Source organism: Leucoraja erinacea, unplaced genomic scaffold (genome assembly GCF_028641065.1).
Source record: "Leucoraja erinacea ecotype New England unplaced genomic scaffold, Leri_hhj_1 Leri_167S, whole genome shotgun sequence".
NCBI classification, from domain to species: domain Eukaryota; kingdom Metazoa; phylum Chordata; class Chondrichthyes; order Rajiformes; family Rajidae; genus Leucoraja; species Leucoraja erinaceus.
The window spans coordinates 87,611-104,507 of NW_026575979.1; the positions used below are offsets into that span (position 1 = coordinate 87,611).

At 45.8% G+C, this 16,897-nt stretch overlaps 1 protein-coding gene across 1 annotated transcript in view; it reads left to right on the forward strand.

The window, feature by feature from the left end:
• Positions 1-16,897, forward strand: part of thumpd2 (THUMP domain containing 2) — a 49,093-nt gene that overhangs the window by 4,616 nt on the left and 27,580 nt on the right. Inside the window, exons 2-3 of the mRNA XM_055665990.1 lie at positions 2,128-2,260; positions 8,696-9,081. Of these exons, the coding sequence (XP_055521965.1) occupies positions 2,128-2,260; positions 8,696-9,081 (519 nt within the window). The remainder of the gene's footprint in view (positions 1-2,127; positions 2,261-8,695; positions 9,082-16,897) is intronic.

The window sequence follows — 16,897 nt, forward strand, 5'->3', positions numbered from 1 at the left end:
ACTGCAAGCACGGAGATCCCAGAGACTCACAGCCAGCAACAACTCTAGCCCAGCCCCGCTCCAACTCCAGAGGAACCCGGGTTGCGGATGAGGGGCGCAGCTCGGGCTGTGGGCAAACTGCCACTTGTCGCCGTAGCGGCGCATCGGGCAGCGGATTCCTCTGGAGTTTGAGGGACAGGGAGACACAGCGGCTTTTGAGAATGGTGGGCAATCACTTCCAAAGTTCTGCCCACACAGTCAGTACATCTCTCCTACACTTGTCTCCCGCACTAAGATTATCTCGCAGAGAATGATCCCAGCCTAACCCTCCCTATTCTCTCCTATTCTGCAAGAAAAAACTACATTGAAGACTCAAACTCGCGATCGAGTAACTGCCGGGATCGAGGCGCAAACTGCCACTGCGCCAGCCGTTAAAATCTAAGCTAAAAATCTTCCATTCCGAAAGCCGAAAAATTCTGAATTACGAAAAGTGTCTGGTCCCAAGGCTTTCGGATAAAAGGTTGTGCACCTGTAGTAACTTAATCTTTTAAAAAATCTGTATATTTTTTAAATGATTTGTGTATGTTTCAAAATTGAATTTCATGCAAAATTTAAGAGCTCCTACCACCTTTACAAAATATTTGTATTTAATATTTGCCTTAGACAGGCATTAGCATTGTTGAACTGCAGGTGCTGGTTTACTAAAAGGACACAGAAAAGTATGTTCTTTAACTGTTGTCTTACATACTTGCCACTGTTATTATCTGGCATGGATGGTGTGCAAATGCATCTTTCTTGCAAAATCTTATAATATCTAATAGAATATCGTAGAGATAATCTGTTACATAGTCATTGGGGTCATTTGAGGAAGGATGTTCTTGCTTTTGAGGGAGTGCAACGTAGGATTACAAGGTTAATTCCCGGGATGGCGGGACTGTCATATGCTGAGAGAAAGGAGCGGCTGGGCTTGTATACTCTGGAGTTTAGAAGGATGAGAGGGTATCTTATTGAAACAAATTTTGTTAAGGGTTTGGACACGCTGGAGGCAGGAAATATGTTCCCGCTGTTGGGGGAGACCAGAACCAGGGGCCACACAGTTTAAGAATAAGGGGTAGGCCATTTAGAATGGAGACGAGGAAACACTGTTTCACACAGAGTTGTGAGTCTGTGGAATTCTCTGCCTCAGAGGTGGAGGCCGGTTCTCTGGATACTTTCAAGAGAGAGCTAGATAGAGCTCTTAATGACAGTGGAGTCAGGGAATATGTGGAGAAGGCAGGAATGGGGTACTGATTGGCTATGATCAGCCATGATCACATTGAATGGCGGTGCTGGCTCGAAGGGCCGAATGGCCTCCTCCTGCACCTATTGTCTATTGTCATTCACAGCCTGCCCCATTTCCAAGGTTGTATTATAAGTATTGCTGGCTGTATGGCACCAGACGTGCCCTCTATCCCAGCTCTTTGCAACCAGTGAGCATTGCAGGAGCGGGGGGTAGTAAGTTTAATATATTTCATCTGGAGTTTTAGAAGGAATGAGGGGGTATCTTTGGACACGCTGGAGGCAGGAAATATGTTCCCGCTGTTGGGGGAGACCAGAACCAGGGGCCACACAGTTTAAGAATAAGGGGTAGGCCATTTAGAATGGAGACGAGGAAACACTGTTTCACACAGAGTTGTGAGTCTGTGGAATTCTCTGCCTCAGAGGTGGAGGCCGGTTCTCTGGATACTTTCAAGAGAGAGCTAGATAGAGCTCTTAATGACAGTGGAGTCAGGGAATATGTGGAGAAGGCAGGAATGGGGTACTGATTGGCTATGATCAGCCATGATCACATTGAATGGCGGTGCTGGCTCGAAGGGCCGAATGGCCTCCTCCTGCACCTATTGTCTATTGTCATTCACAGCCTGCCCCATTTCCAAGGTTGTATTATAAGTATTGCTGGCTGTATGGCACCAGACGTGCCCTCTATCCCAGCTCTTTGCAACCAGTGAGCATTGCAGGAGCTGGGGTGTACCATGGATCAGAAAATATTTAAGTTTAATATATTTCACAGAAAGTTGTTGTGAGAGAGCAAAAACACGAGAGAAATTAGGGTCAAGGGTAAAGGCAAAATAATTACTGGTCTTTGTCTGTCTTCCCTTGTGCTTGTAGGTGGAGCAGATATCAGGCAAGGTGTTCTTCACAGCTGACGCAGATTTAAAAAGGATAAAGAGTCTGAAATGTGCCGAGCGACTGTTTTTGCTGGTGGAAAAGCTCCCGCCGTTCCAGCTGCCAAGACATAGAGGTGCTACGCGGGATCTTTATGACTTTCATTAGTATGTCTGATATTAACATTGATTTTTTGGCAGCTAGGTGGCGTTTGCATGTCTCGCCTTTTTTCCAAATTAATTTTCTTTGCTGCAATATATCAAATACTGTAGATGCCGGCTGATTATCCAGGTATAACAAACCCATAAAGAAGGCTAAATAGAAACAAGGAAAAAACAAGATACAAAAAAAAACAAAGTGCTGAAGTCATAAGTTCATACGTTTAGCAGATCATAAGCTCTAGGGGCAAAATGAGGCCATTCGGCCTATCAAGTCTACTCCGCCATTCAATCGTGGCTGATCTATCTCTCCCTCCTAACCCCATTCTCCTGCCTTCTCCCGTAACCCCTGACACCCGTACTAATCAAGAATCTGTCTATCTGAGTCTCTGCCTTAAATATATCCATAAACTTCCATTGATCCTCATCCCATTACCCCAATTAGGCTCCTGCGCTCTAAGGAATAGAGTTGTAGCCTGCTCAACCTCTCCCTTTAGCTATAGTCCTGGCAAAATCCTCTAAGTCTGCACTCTTCCCAGCTTAATCCATCCTTCCCACAGCAGGATGATCCAATCTGAAATGAACACAGTTCACCAGATATAATGTGTAGGAAGGAACTGCAGATGCTGGTTTAAACACAAAATGCTGGAGTAACTCAGCGGACAGGTGGCGCCTCTGGAGAGAAGGAATGGGTGACGTTTCGTGCCGAGACTCTTCCTCGGATTCCGCATATAAAGGTTCAAAGGTTCTTGAGGGTACTGTGCGAAAACCAGCCTCTACTGCCTACTAGCAGTGCGATCCAGGTTCCAGTCACGAATGACAATTCTTTTCATCCCTTCAATTAGCAGAATTAGGCCTCTCTTACCCTCTCAACCCTATTCTCCTGCCTTCTCCCCATAACCCCTGACACCCGTGCTAATCAAGAATCTATCTATCTCTGCCTTAAAAATTAGAATTAGAATTACCTTTATTGTCATTCAGACCTTACGGTCTGAACGAAATTTCGTGCAATAATAAACAACAATAAACACAAATTAACATCCACCACAGTGAGTCCTCCAAGCACCTCCTCACTGTGGTGGAGGCAAAAATCTTACGGCTGCAGTCTCTTCCCTCCTCTTCTCCCTCTGCGCTGAGGCGATACCCCACCGGGCGATGGCACAAACAGTCCCGCGGCTCACCGAACCCCGCAAACGGGCCAATATCCAATGACTTGGCCTCCACAGCCGTCTGTAACAGTAAATTCCACTGATTCACCACCCCCTGATTAAAGAAATTCCTTCTTATCTCCTTTCCAAAGGTACGTCTTTTTATTCTGAGGTTCTAGACTCCCACTAGTGGAAACATCCGCTCCACATCCACTCTATCAGGCCTTTCACTATTCTGTAAGTTTTGATGAGGTTTCCCCTCATTCTTCCAAACTCCTCATACTTCTAATACTTTGATCTGAATTTGATATTGCCATTGTGGGTATATGGAATTCAAATCTTTCTTTGACATCAATTATTTTCTTTAACTGGTGCCATAAAGAAAATATCCTTGTGTGGCTGCAAACATATTGGTCTTGTATCCACCTTGTTTTTCCAGCTTTCTTCCCCGACTGCTCTGCTCATTCTGAAAAAGAATCCCGACACAAAGCGCTGCCTCTCCATTCCCTCCACAGATGCTGCCTGCTCGGCTGAGTTCCTCCAGAACTTTGTGTTTTGCTCCAGATTCCAGCATCTGTAAAGGGAAGGGAATCAAAATGGAAGGTAGACAAAAGTGCTGGAGAAACTCAGCAGGTGCAGCAGCATCTATGGAGCGAAGGACATAGGCAACGTTTCGGGCCGAAACCCTTCTTCAGACTGATGTAGGGTGGGGGGGGGGGGCGGGGAGAAGAAAGGAAAAAGGAAGAGGAGGAGCCCGAGGGCTGATGGAGATCTAAGAAGGGGAGGAGACAGCAAGGACTACCGAAAATTGGAGAATTCAATGTTTAAGCTGTAGGGTGCAGACTGCCCAAGTGGAATATGAGATGCTGCTCCACCAATTTCCGGTGGGACTCACTCTGGCCATGGAGGAGGCCCAGGACTGAGAGGTCGGATTCGGAATGGGAGGGGGAGTTAAAATGCTGAGTCACCGGGAGATCAGGTTGGTTAATGCGGACCGAGCGGAGGTGTTCGGCGAAATGATCGCCAAGCCTACGCTTGGTCAAAACGGAATTGTTTCTGGGAGGGATGGAACTTCAGGACCGATGCTTTTTGTGACGTTGTATATGTGCCGTCGAGGAGGTTTGAACTGAAGAATGGGAACCTATGCAGAGATACACATGAGGGGAAGCAAAAGGCAGGAAGGAGATGAGCAAAAATGGCAGAAAAATTGAGGGCTTTGAGAATTTGCAATAAGGTAGATGAATGAATCGCACATGGGCGTGAATGTGCGTGATATAACTGGGACTACAGAGACTGTGGCTACAGCGATACCAAGGATGGGAACTGAAATCTGGGGTTATTCAATACTTAGAAAGAACAGCCAAGAAGGGAAGGTAGACAAAAATACTGGATAAACTCAGTGGGGGGGGGGGGGGGGGGGGGGGGGGGGGGGGGGGGGGGGGGGGGGGGGGGGGGGGGGGGGGGGGGGGGGGGGGGGGGGGGGGGGGCATCTAGGGGAGGGCGAAGGAATAGTGACGGTTTGGATCGAGACACTTCTTCAGAAGGGAAAGGAGTTGGGAGAGTATGGGTAGAGGCCTGGAAATGCCAAAGGAAGGATTTCATAAGTCAGAGCAATTCACAACGGAACGTGAATTTTGAAAAGTTGATGGAAGTAAACTTAAAGTCTGCTTTGTTAAGGAGGTACTGGGTCAGGGTTCTGCAGACAAATGCAGTCTAGATAGGTCACGGTGGCGCAGCGGTAGAGTTGCAGCCTTACAGAGACTGCAGCGCCGGAGACCCGGGTTCGATCCGGACTGTCCGTACGGAGTTTGTACGTTCTCCCCGAGACCTGCGTGGGTTTTCTCCGAGATCTTCGGTTTCCTCCCACACTCCAAAGATGTGCAGGTTTGTAGGGTTGCGGCTTGTTAAATGGCAGAATTTTATTTTGTCTCTAGTGGGTGTAGGATAGTGTTAATGTACGGGGATCACTGGTCGGCGTGGACCCGGTGGGCCGAAGGGCCTGTTTATGCGCTGTATCTCTAAACTAAACCAAAACGTAACAAGCATTTTTTACTTTGTAGATGATCTGTATTTTCAGTCAAGAGGCAAGAAAAGTTAAAGGGCTCAAATTCTGAATATACAAAGAATCAATAACTTGCTATAATAGGAACATGATCAGACTCCAGGAAGGATGAATTCTTTATTTGAACGTAAATCATTGGAATTTTTTTAATATAACCCAGTCGGTGCATTGCCATTAATATTTTGCCAGATTAGTCACTTGGGATTGTAGTGTTAGCCATTGATCAATTCACTGGGCTGGAATAAACCATATATGAACATAAAATCGTAATTTCCATCCTATCTACAGTACATAATTAGTATGATGAAATTAAAACAATTAAACCCTGTCCCTAGGTACGAATTAATTCCAAGAGTTCTCCCGAGTTTGCCCTGATTCAAACTCGGAGATTTACGGTAATGGCCACTCGTCGGTACTCGGGGCTCTCGTGGACATTTTTCATCATGTTGAAAAATCTTCCCAAGTCTTCCTGTGCTTACCTGCCATTAGCGAGTCTTCCCGAGTACCTGCCGTTAGCGCTAAGAGACGTCCCCGAGCTCCGACGTACCCGCTACGTTCATTCTCCGTGCTTACCACGAGTTTGATTTTTTTAAAACTCGGGAGGGCTCTTGGAATGGACTCACGCCGTGGGACAAGGCTAGCATAACAATGATGCTTCTTCAAAGCAGGTTTGAAATATGGATTCCAAAATTTGGATCTGTATTTATTGTGTCTTTTGATCATTAAACTTCGTAGCTCCCCAAAGACCTGAATAATGTCAACCCCATCCAGGACAAAGTAACCTGCCAGACTGGCACTCCATCCACAATGCTAAACATTAATTTCCTCTTCCACTGAAACACTTTGTTTGCAGCATTCATAGCAAAAGGATTTGAGTATAGGAGCAGGGAGGTTCTACTGCAGTTGTACAGGGTCTCGGTGAGACTACACCTGGAGTATTGCGTACAGTTTTGGTCTCCTAATCTGAGGAAAGACATTCTTGCCATAGAGGGAGTACAGAGAAGGTTCACCAGACTGATTCCTGGGATGTCAGGACTTTCATATGAAGAAAGACTGGATAGACTCGGCTTGTACTCGCTAGAATTTAGGAGATTGAGAGGGGATCTTATAGAAACCTACAAAATTCTTAAGGGATTGGACAGGCTAGATGCAGGAAGATTGTTCCCGATGTTGGGGAAGTCCAGGACAAGGGGTCACAGCTTAAGGATAAGGGGGAAATCCTTTAAAACCGAGATGAGAAAAACATTTTTTACACAGAGAGTGGTGAATCTGTGGAATTCTCTGCCACAGAAGGTAGTTGAGGCCAGTTCATTGGCTATATTTAAGAGGGAGTTAGATGTGGCTTTTGTGGCTAAAGGGATCAGGGGGTATGGAGAGAAGGCAGGGATGGGATACTGAGTTGGATGATCAGCCATGATCATATCGAATGGCGGTGCAGGCTCGAAGGGCCGAATGGCCTACTCCTGCACCTATTTTCTATGTTTCTATGTTCCAATTCTTAATGGTGGCGCAGCGGTAGAGTTGCTGCCTGACAGCTCGTCCAGCGCCAGAGACCCAGGTTCGATCCCGACCACGGGTGCTGTCTGTCTGGAGTTTGTACATTCTCCCCATGAAAGTGCGGTTTAAAGATATTTTAGTTTAAAGATACAGTGCAGAAACAGGCCCGTCGGCCCACTGAGTCCGCGCCGACCACCGATCCCCATACACTAGTATTTTACACACTGGCGACAATTTACAGAAGCCAATTAAGCGACAAACCTGCACGTCTTTGGGATGTGGGTGAAAACCGGAGCACCCAGAGGAAACCATCATCTCTATTTAATAAACTGTGGGAAGATATCAGCAGGTCAATCAAGGGGAAACGTCGAATTTTCTGCTTAAGTCGTTGCATCAGGACCTGAAATGTTGAATATCCCATTACCTCCACAGATGCTGCCCCCAGCAGTTCATGGAGGCGTTTCACAAAATCTAGAGCAGTTGGGGTGGGCAATTAATGCTAACCTTGCCAGCGACACCAACATCCTGACACATTAAAGCATTTTAGGCGGTTTGTCTTTTAAATTAAACGCTGGTGACCTTGGAAGCGCAAGTTGAGAAATCTCATTGATTAAGATTAATTGTCCGAGCTGTATGGACTGAGCAGCAGATCTAGTCCCTGATAGGTGCTGAATTAGTTTAATTTAGAGATACAGCATGGAAACAGGTCCTTTGGCCCACCGAGGATGCACCAACCAGTGAACCCTGCATAATGACAATACCCTACACAAACTAGGGACGATTTACACTTATACCAAGTCAATTAATCTACAAACCTGCATGTCCTTGCAGTGTGGGAGGAAACCGAAGATCTGGGAAAAAACCCATGAGGAGAACGTACAAACTCCACACAGACACCACATGTGGTCGGAATCAAACCTGGGTCTCTGGCGCTGTAAGGCAACAACTCTACTACTGTGCTACCGTGCCATCCTAGCTAATTACAACCTGGGTTAGCATGTAAAATTAATCATCCATGATTTTTCATTATAATCTGATAACCATATAACCATATACCAATTACAGCACGGAAACAGGTCATCTCGACCCTTCTAGTCTGTGCCGAACACGTATTCTCCCCTAGTCCCATACACCTGCGTTCAGACCATAACCCTCCATTCCTTTCCCGTCCATATAACTATCCAATTTATTTTTAAATGATAAAAACGAACCTACCTCCACCACCTTCACTGGAAGCTCATTCCACACAGCCACCATTCTAACATTTGGATATTATAATGTGAAGACAGGATCAGATTAATAGCCACCCTGCTGCTCGGGAAAATATTCCCCGTTATAGTGACATACGATTATTGCAACCATGTGGGAAATGGGAAAGAGACCAGACAGACAAATGCATATCTGCGATAGTAACCAGAGTGAAATAAATGCAAGTGTATTCTGTGGATTTCAGTCATTGTAAGTTCTGGTAGTTCTAATGTTAGCCATGTAGAAACAAAATGATCTTGTAAAGGTGTATCGGCAAGTGTTATGTAATCTGAGGGAGTTGACATTAAGGCAGGTTCATTAAACTTGCCTGTTGTAAAAATTGTGTTTCACCAATCTTGGTTAATGAATGCATTTATTTGATTTGTAGTTTTCCACATGTGAGTTGAACTGTATGTTGCACAAGAAAATGTGAATAAGTTTTTCTTTCCAATTCTTAGGTAAAGGTGTTCATGCCATCTCAAAGTATGTGATCGGGGAGCCTCAGAAATGGCTGGATGTTGTTTCCAAATGGAAGTCCCTTTGGAATCTTGACAAAGTACAGGAATGTAGTTTGGAGGTTGCAGAAACTGGGATTAAACGGTCAATACAGCAGGAGAGTGGCCAAAGCAAAAGGCCAAAGCTAGAGGTGGATAAACCTCATGCAGCTCAAACAGGACACAGTCATTCACTTCATCAAGGATGTAGTCAGGACGATGCGCTGATGGAGGAACCACCTTCACTTGCAAAGCTACCTAATCCCAGGAGTGAAGAGGCTGCATCCTGTATGCCTTTCAGAGTATCTTGTCGCTGCAGTGGGAAGATTGCTAAACAGTTTACTTCACAGGTAAATGCATTGTTTCCAAATCAGTTCTGTGTTTAAAACCCAGAACCCAGGGTTGTTATCTCCGGTTTGCTTCCTGTTCCCCATGCTGGCGAGAGCAGGAACAGGGAGATATGGGACCTGAACGTGTGGCTGAGGAACTGGTGCATGGGGCAGGGATTTAGATTCTTAGATCACTGGGATCTGTTTTGGGGTAAGGGGGAACTGTACAAAAGGGACGGATTGCATCTTAACAATGGGACCAGCATTCTGGCAGGCAGGTTTGCCACTGCTACACGGGTGGCTTTAAACTGAATAAGGGGGGTGGGGTGTCGAATGGGATAGTGGAGGATGGAGTTAAAGGGAAAGGGTTTCTTAAATGTGTGAGCGTAGAGACCGAGGGGTGTAAAATGAGGGTAGAAGCAATAGGTAGCAAGGTGAAAAGTAAAAGTGGCAGGCAGACAAAACCAGGGCAAAAATCAAAAAGGGCCACTTTTCAACATAATTGTATAAGGGGTAAGAGTGTTGTAAAAACAAGCCTGAAGGCTTTGTGTCTCAATGCAAGGAGCATTCGTAATAAGGTGGATGAGTTGAATGTGCAGATAGCTATTAATGACTATGATATAGTTGGGATCACGGAGACATGGCTCCAGGTTGACCAAGGCTGGGAGCTGAACATCCAGGGATATTCAATATTCAGGAGGGATAGAGAGAAAGGAAAAGGAGGTGGGGTAGCGTTGCTGATTAGAGAGGAGATTAACGCAATGGAAAGGAAGGACATTAGTTTGGAGGATGTGGAATCGGTATGGGTAGAGCTGCGAAACACTAAGGGGCAGAAAACGCTGGTGGGTGTTGTGTACAGGCCACCTAACAGTAGTAGTGAAGTTGCAGATGGTATCAAACAGAAAATTAGAAATGCGTGCGACAAAGGCAAAACAGTTATAATGGGTGACTTCAATCTACATATAGATTGGGTGAATCAAATTGGCAGGGGTGCTGAGGAAGAAGATTTCTTGGAATGTATGCGGGATAGTTATCTAAATCAACATGTAGAGGAACCAACGAGAGAGCAGGCTATTCTAGACTGGGTATTGAGTAATGAGGAAGGGTTAGTTAGCAGTCTTGTTGTACGTGCCCCCTTGGGCAAGAGTGACTATAATATGGTTGAGTTCTTCATTAGGATGGAGAGTGACATTGTTAATTCAGAAACAATGGTTCTGAACTTAAAGAAAGGTAACTTTGAGGGTATGAGACGTGAATTGGCCAAGATTGACTGGCAATTAATTCTAAAAGGGTTGAGGGTGGATATGCAATGGAAGACATTTAAAGACTGCATGGATGAACTACAAAAATTGTTCATCCCAGTTTAGCAAAAGAATAAATCAGGGAAGGTAGTACATCCATGGATAACAAGGGAAATCAGGGATAGTATCAAAGCGAAGGATGATGCGTACAAATTAGCCAGAAAAAGCAGCATACCGGAGGACTGGGAGAAATTCAGACCAGCAGAGGACGACAAAGGGCTTAATTGTGAAAGGAAAAATAGATTATGAAAGAAAACTGGCAGGGAACATAAAAACTGACTGCAAAAGTTTTTATAGATATGTGTAAAGAAAGAGATTAGTTAAAACAAATGTAGGTCCCTTGCAGTCAGAAACAGGTGAGTTGATCATGGGGAACAAGGATATGGCGGACCAATTGAATGACTACTTTGGTTCCGTCTTCACTAAGGAAGACATAAATAATTTGCCGGAAATAGCAGGGGACCGCGGGTCAAAGGAGTTGGAGGAATTGAGTGAAATCCAGGTTAGCCGGGAAGTGGTGTTGGGTAAATTGAATGGATTAAAGGCCGATAAATCCCCAGGGCCAGATAGGCTGCATCCCAGAGTACTTAAGGAAGTAGCTCCAGAAATAATGGATGCATTAGTAATAATCTTTCAAAACTCATTAGATTCTGGAGTAGTTCCTGAGGATTGGCAGGTAGCAAACGTAACCCCACTTTTTAAGAAGGGAGGGAGGGAGAGAGAAAACGGGGAATTACAGACCAGTTAGTCTAACATCGGTAGTGGGGAAACTGCTAGAGTCAGTTATTAAAGATGGGATAGCAGCACATTTGGAAAGTGGTGAAATCATTGGACAAAGTCAGCATGGATTTACGTAAGGTAAATCATGTCTGACGAATCTTATAGAATTTTTCGAGGATGTAACTAGTAGCGTGGATAGGGGGAGAACCAGTGGATGTGGTGTATCTGGACTTCCAGAAGGCTTTCGACAAGGTCCCACATAAGAGATTAGTATACAAACTTAAAGCACACGGCATTGGGGGTTCAGTATTGATGTGGATAGAGAACTGGCTGGCAAACAGGAAGCAAAGAGTAGGAGTAAACGGGTCCTTTTCACAATGGCAGGCAGTGACTAGTGGGGTACCACAAGGCTCAGTGCTAGGACCCCAGCTATTTACAATATATATTAATGATCTGGATGAGGGAATTGAAGGCAATATCTCCAAGTTTGCGGATGACACTAAGCTGGGGGCAGTGTTAGCTGTGAGGAGGATGCTAGGAGACTGCAAGGTGACTTGGGTAGGCTGAGTGAGTGGGCAAATGTTTGGCAGATGCAGTATAATGTGGATAAATGTGAGGTTATCCATTTTGGTGGCAAAAACAGGAAAGCAGACTATTATATAAATGGTGGCCGACTAGGAAAAGGGGAGATGCAGCGAGACCTGGGTGTCATGGTACACCAGTCATTGAAAGTAGGCATGCAGGTGCAGCAGGCAGTGAAGAAAGCGAATGGTATGTTATTTTTCATAGCAAAAGGATTTGAGTATAGGAGCAGGGAGGTTCTACTGCAGTTCGGTAGGCGGCGCGACTCTCGTCAGCAGCGGCCTCTGCAGCCCGTCCGCGTTTTTATTATTTTTTGTCTATATTTTTATGTAGTTTTTGTTCTTTTTTGTTGGGGTGTGTGTGTGGGGGTGGGGTGGGAGGGAGGGGGTAACCTTTAATCTCTCCCTGCACGGGAGACCCGACCTTTTCTTTGTCGGGTCTCCGTTATCGTTTGGGCTGCAACGAGGAGCGGCCTCCAACAGGAGAAGACCGGGGACTCTGGTGCTGACGACTCACCGTCACCGTCGCGGAGCTGGCCGAGTCCGGAGCGGGTGGAGCGGTGGTGGAGCGCTGCTGCTGCTGCGGCCCGACCTCCGGAGATTCGGAGGCTGCAACTGCGGGTCTGGCGGACGGTGGCACCGGGAGCCTGCGGGTCCCTGGAGGGAGACCGCTTTTCAGGGCTCCCGCAACGGTGACTTCTCCCGCCTGAGCTGCGGGGTTGAAGAGCTCCTGGAGCGGGGCCTGACATCACCGCCCCGCGCGGCTTGGAATGGCCGCGGGACTTTGCGAGCGCACGCCGGGGGCTCTAACACCAAGACCCGGTGTGCGACCTCGCACCACCCGGCGTGGCTTTAATGGCCGCGGGACAATCGCCATCGCCAGCCGGGGGCTTTGACTTTGACTCTGACATCGGAGGGGGGGGGGGGGGGGGGAGTGCAGTGGAGAGATAAGTTTTTTTGGCCTTCCATCACAGCGATGTGATGGATGTTTATGTAAAATGTAAATTATGTTGTGTCTTGGGTCTATTTGTTTGTAATGTATGGCTGCAGAAACGGCATTTCGTTTGGACCTCAAGGGGTCCAAATGACAATTAAATTGAATCTTGAATCTTGAGTTGTACAGGGTCTTGATGAAACCCCACCTGGAGTATTGCGTACAGTTTTGGTCTCCAAATCTGAGGAAGGACATTATTGCCATAGAGGGAGTACAGAGAAGGTTCACCAGACTGATTCCTGGGATGTCAGGACTGTCTTATGAAGAAAGACTGGATAGTCTTGGTTTATACTCTCTAGAATTTAGGAGATTGAGAGGGGATCTTATAGAAACTTACAAAATTCTTAAGGGGTTGGACAGGCTAGATGCAGGAAGATTGCTCCCGATGTTGGGGAAGTCCAGGACAAGGGGTCACAGCTTAAGGATAAGGGGGAAATCCTTTAAAACCGAGATGAGAAGAACCTTTTTCACACAGAGAGTGGTGAATCTCTGGAACGTTCTGCCGCAAAGGGTAGTCAAGGCCAGTTCATTGGCTATATTTAAGAGGCAGTTAGATGTGGCTAAGGGGATCAGAGGGTATGGAGAGAAGGCAGGTACGGGATACTGAGTTGGATGATCAGCCATGATCATATTGAATGGCAGTGCAGGCTCAAAGGGCCGAATGGCCTACTCCTGCACCTAATTTCTATGTTTCTATGATTAACAGTATTAAGCAACGCTGCAAACAGTAATGTATATATTGCAGGTTCGCAAAACTGAGGCAGATTTGCAATTTGGACATTAACATTATTTATTTTTACCAGTAGGAATATGTGCTTGTGTCTGAACGAGTACTTGTTATGATATTAGGACTCTCCTGTTTGCGCTGTTGTTAATTTGCAAAAATGAACGAATATTTCTAAACTGGGGAATTGCGTGCATGAGGTGGAGGGGCAGGTAGTGTAGAGAAAGCAGAGACTCTGCAGAAGGACTTCCTTGGACAGGTTGGGAGAGTGGACAAAGAAGTGGCAGATGGATTACAGTGTAGCAAAGTGTGCGGCCACGCACTTTGGTAGTTGGAATAAAGGCGTAGACTATTTTCTAAATGGGGAGAGGATTCTGAAAATCAGAGGTGCAAAGTGACTTGGGAGTGCTGGTGCAGGATTCCCAAAAGGTTGGCTTTCAAGTTGAATCAGTAGTAAGGAAGGCAAACACAATATTTCGAGAGGCCAAGAATATAAAGACAGGGATGTAAGTTTGAGGCATTATAAGGCACTGGTCAGACTGCAATTAGGATTTTGTGAGCAGTTTTGGGCTCCATATCTGAGGAGGGATGTGTCGGTGTTGGAGAGGGTCGAGAGGAGGTTTACAAGAATGATCCCAGGGATGAGTGGGTTAACATATGATGAGCGTTTGACAGCTCTGGGCCTGTACTCGCTGGAGTTTAGAAGGATGTGAGGGGGGGACCTCATTGAAACCTAACAAATAATGAAAGGCCTGGATCGTGTGGATGTGGAGAGGATGTTTCCACTGGTGGGAGAGTCTTGGACCAGAGGGAACAGCCTCAGAATAAAAGGATGTACGTTTTGAAAGGAGATGAGGAAATAAAGAAGGACTAATTTCGTTAGTCAGAGACGTCGTGGATGCCAAGTCAACGCGTATCTTTAAAGTGGAGATTGACAACTTCTTGATTAGTAAAGATGTCAAAGGTTAAGGAGAGAAGGCAGAAGAATGGGGTTGAGATGGAATGATAAATCGGCCATGATTGAATGGTGGAGGACTCGATGGGCCGAATGGCCTAATTCTGCTCTTATGACATGAACATATTAATTAACCAGATGTGAGACCGCATCTATGGAGAAAAGGAATAGGCAACGTTTCAGGTCGAGACCCTTTGGGGTTTATTCCTTCGCCTATTCCTTCGCTCCATAGATGCTGCCTCACCCGCTGAGTTTCTCCAGCATTTTTGTCTACCTTCGATTTTTCCAGCATCTGCAGTTCTTTCTTAAACAATTAACCAGATGTGGTATTTTGTATTCATTTATTTCTATGTTCCTCTTCTTTTATCTTGTAAATTGCCCTGTTTCGGAGGTACAGATGATATTGTACAATGGGCAAGGTGTTAAATTCACTGAGTCTTGAAAGTGTGCACCAATAAGCCATTTACTTATTTGTTAGAGGTTTAAGATAGACACAAAATGATGAAGTAACTCAGTGGGACAGGCAGCATCTTTGGAGAGAAGGAATGGGTGACGTTTCAATAGACAATAGGCAATAGGTGCAGGAGTAGGCCATTCGGCCCTTCGAGTCAGCACCGCCACTCAATGTGATCATGGCTGATCATCCCCAATCAGTACCTCGTTCCTGCCTTCTCCCCATATCCCCTGACTCCGCTATCTTTAAGAGCCCTATTTAGATCTTTCTTGAAAGTAGCCAGAGAACCGGCCTCCACCGCCCTCTGAGGCAGCGAATTCCGCAGACTCACAACTCTCAGTGTGAAAAAGTGTTTACTCGTCTCCGTTCTAAATTGCTTACCTCTTATTCTTAAACTGTGGCCCCTGGTTCTGGACTCCCCCAACATGGGGAACATGTCTCCTTCCTCTAGCGTATCCAAGACCCTTCTTCTCGACCTGAAACGCCATCCATTCATTCCCCCCAGAGATGCTGCCTGTCCCGCTGAGTTACTCCAGTATTTTAAGTGTCTCTCTTTGGTTTAAACCAGCATCTGCAGTTCCTTCCTGCACATTTTGTTAAAAGCTTTGTCTCTGCCCATGCTGAGAGCAGAACGGTATGAAACACGCCACTAAAGCTATTAATGGAGGAACTATCACTGGTGAGCTTAATTAAATATTAAAAATAAATCACAGCCCCAATGAAATCATTCTAATAGACAGGCAGCTTTGATGATCACATGATTTTCAATGATCCCCAACGGCCATTTCGGACAGTTTGTTAATATAAAAAGCTATTCCAGTTATGGATGATTGGATTGGGTGCTGTAAATCATCAAATGTACCAGTTGAATTTAATGGGTTCACTCGTACATAATTCTTCCATTATGTCTTTTGACCTTGATGTTAATGGTGCTTTATACACAGTGGCATTGGAGTATAAGAAATCCTCTGCGTGGAACTTGATGGTATATTCATCAGTTTAGGAGATTGGTTATTGACAGAGTATTAATCCTCTCTGGAGTCCTGCAAAATAACACGTGGGCGTCTGAAGGAGAGGCATCTACTTGTCCCGATAGTGTAGAAAGCAGCGCCGTCTGTCTCTAACTAGAGTACATTCACTAAAGCTGGATGGGTAAAAAGCAGACTGGAACTAAAGGAAAATCTCCTTATTCCATTTTCGCTAATTTTAAATTGAATTTGCATAGTTTTTCTGTGTGTTTGGAAACAAAAGCTGAACATATACTTCACCATTGTGCCATTTAATTATTTTGAAGGACAATAGACAATAGGTGCAGGAATAGGCCATTTGGCCCTTCAAGCCAGCACCGCCATTCAATGTGATCATGGCTGATCATCCCCAATTAGTACCCCGTTCCTGCCTTCTCCCCATATCCCCTGACTCCGCTATCCCTAAGAGCTCTATCTAACTCTCTCTTGAAAGCATCCAGAGAACCAGCCCCCACCACCCTCTGAGGCAGAGAATTCTGTGTGAAAGCGATAGTAGGTACTATTGCAACATTTATGAAACATTTAGACAGGTACATGGATAGGACAGGTTTAGAGTGACATGGGCCAAACGCCGGCAGGTAGGACTAGTGTAGATGGGGCATGTTGGTTGGTGTGGGCAAGATGGGCTATGACTCTATAACATTTGCAACAAACAATCTGATGGAGGAACTCGGCATCTGGGGTGGAAAGTAATGGTTAATGTTTAGGGTTGCAATCTAGCATCAGGACTGAGAGTGGTGAAGTGATAAAGAAGAGAGGGGAAGGGGTGAGACCAGGTGAGAGGATGAGTAAAGGAGCAAGGAAAGGGAGAGAGAGGTTCAGGTTGGGACCAGACTGATCCAGGTAGACTTCTCGCTCTGACCGGACCATTTCTTAAAGGACCACAATCAGTCTGAAGAAGGGTCTCGACCCGAAACGTCACCTTTTGGGGTTGATGAAGGGTCTCGACCCGAAATGTCGCCCACTCCGTCTCTCCATAGATGCTGCCTCACCCACTGAGTTTCTCCAGCGTTTTTTGTCTACCTACAATCAGTCTGAAGACGGGTTCCCTACCTAAACATTCTCCGGAGATGCTGCCTG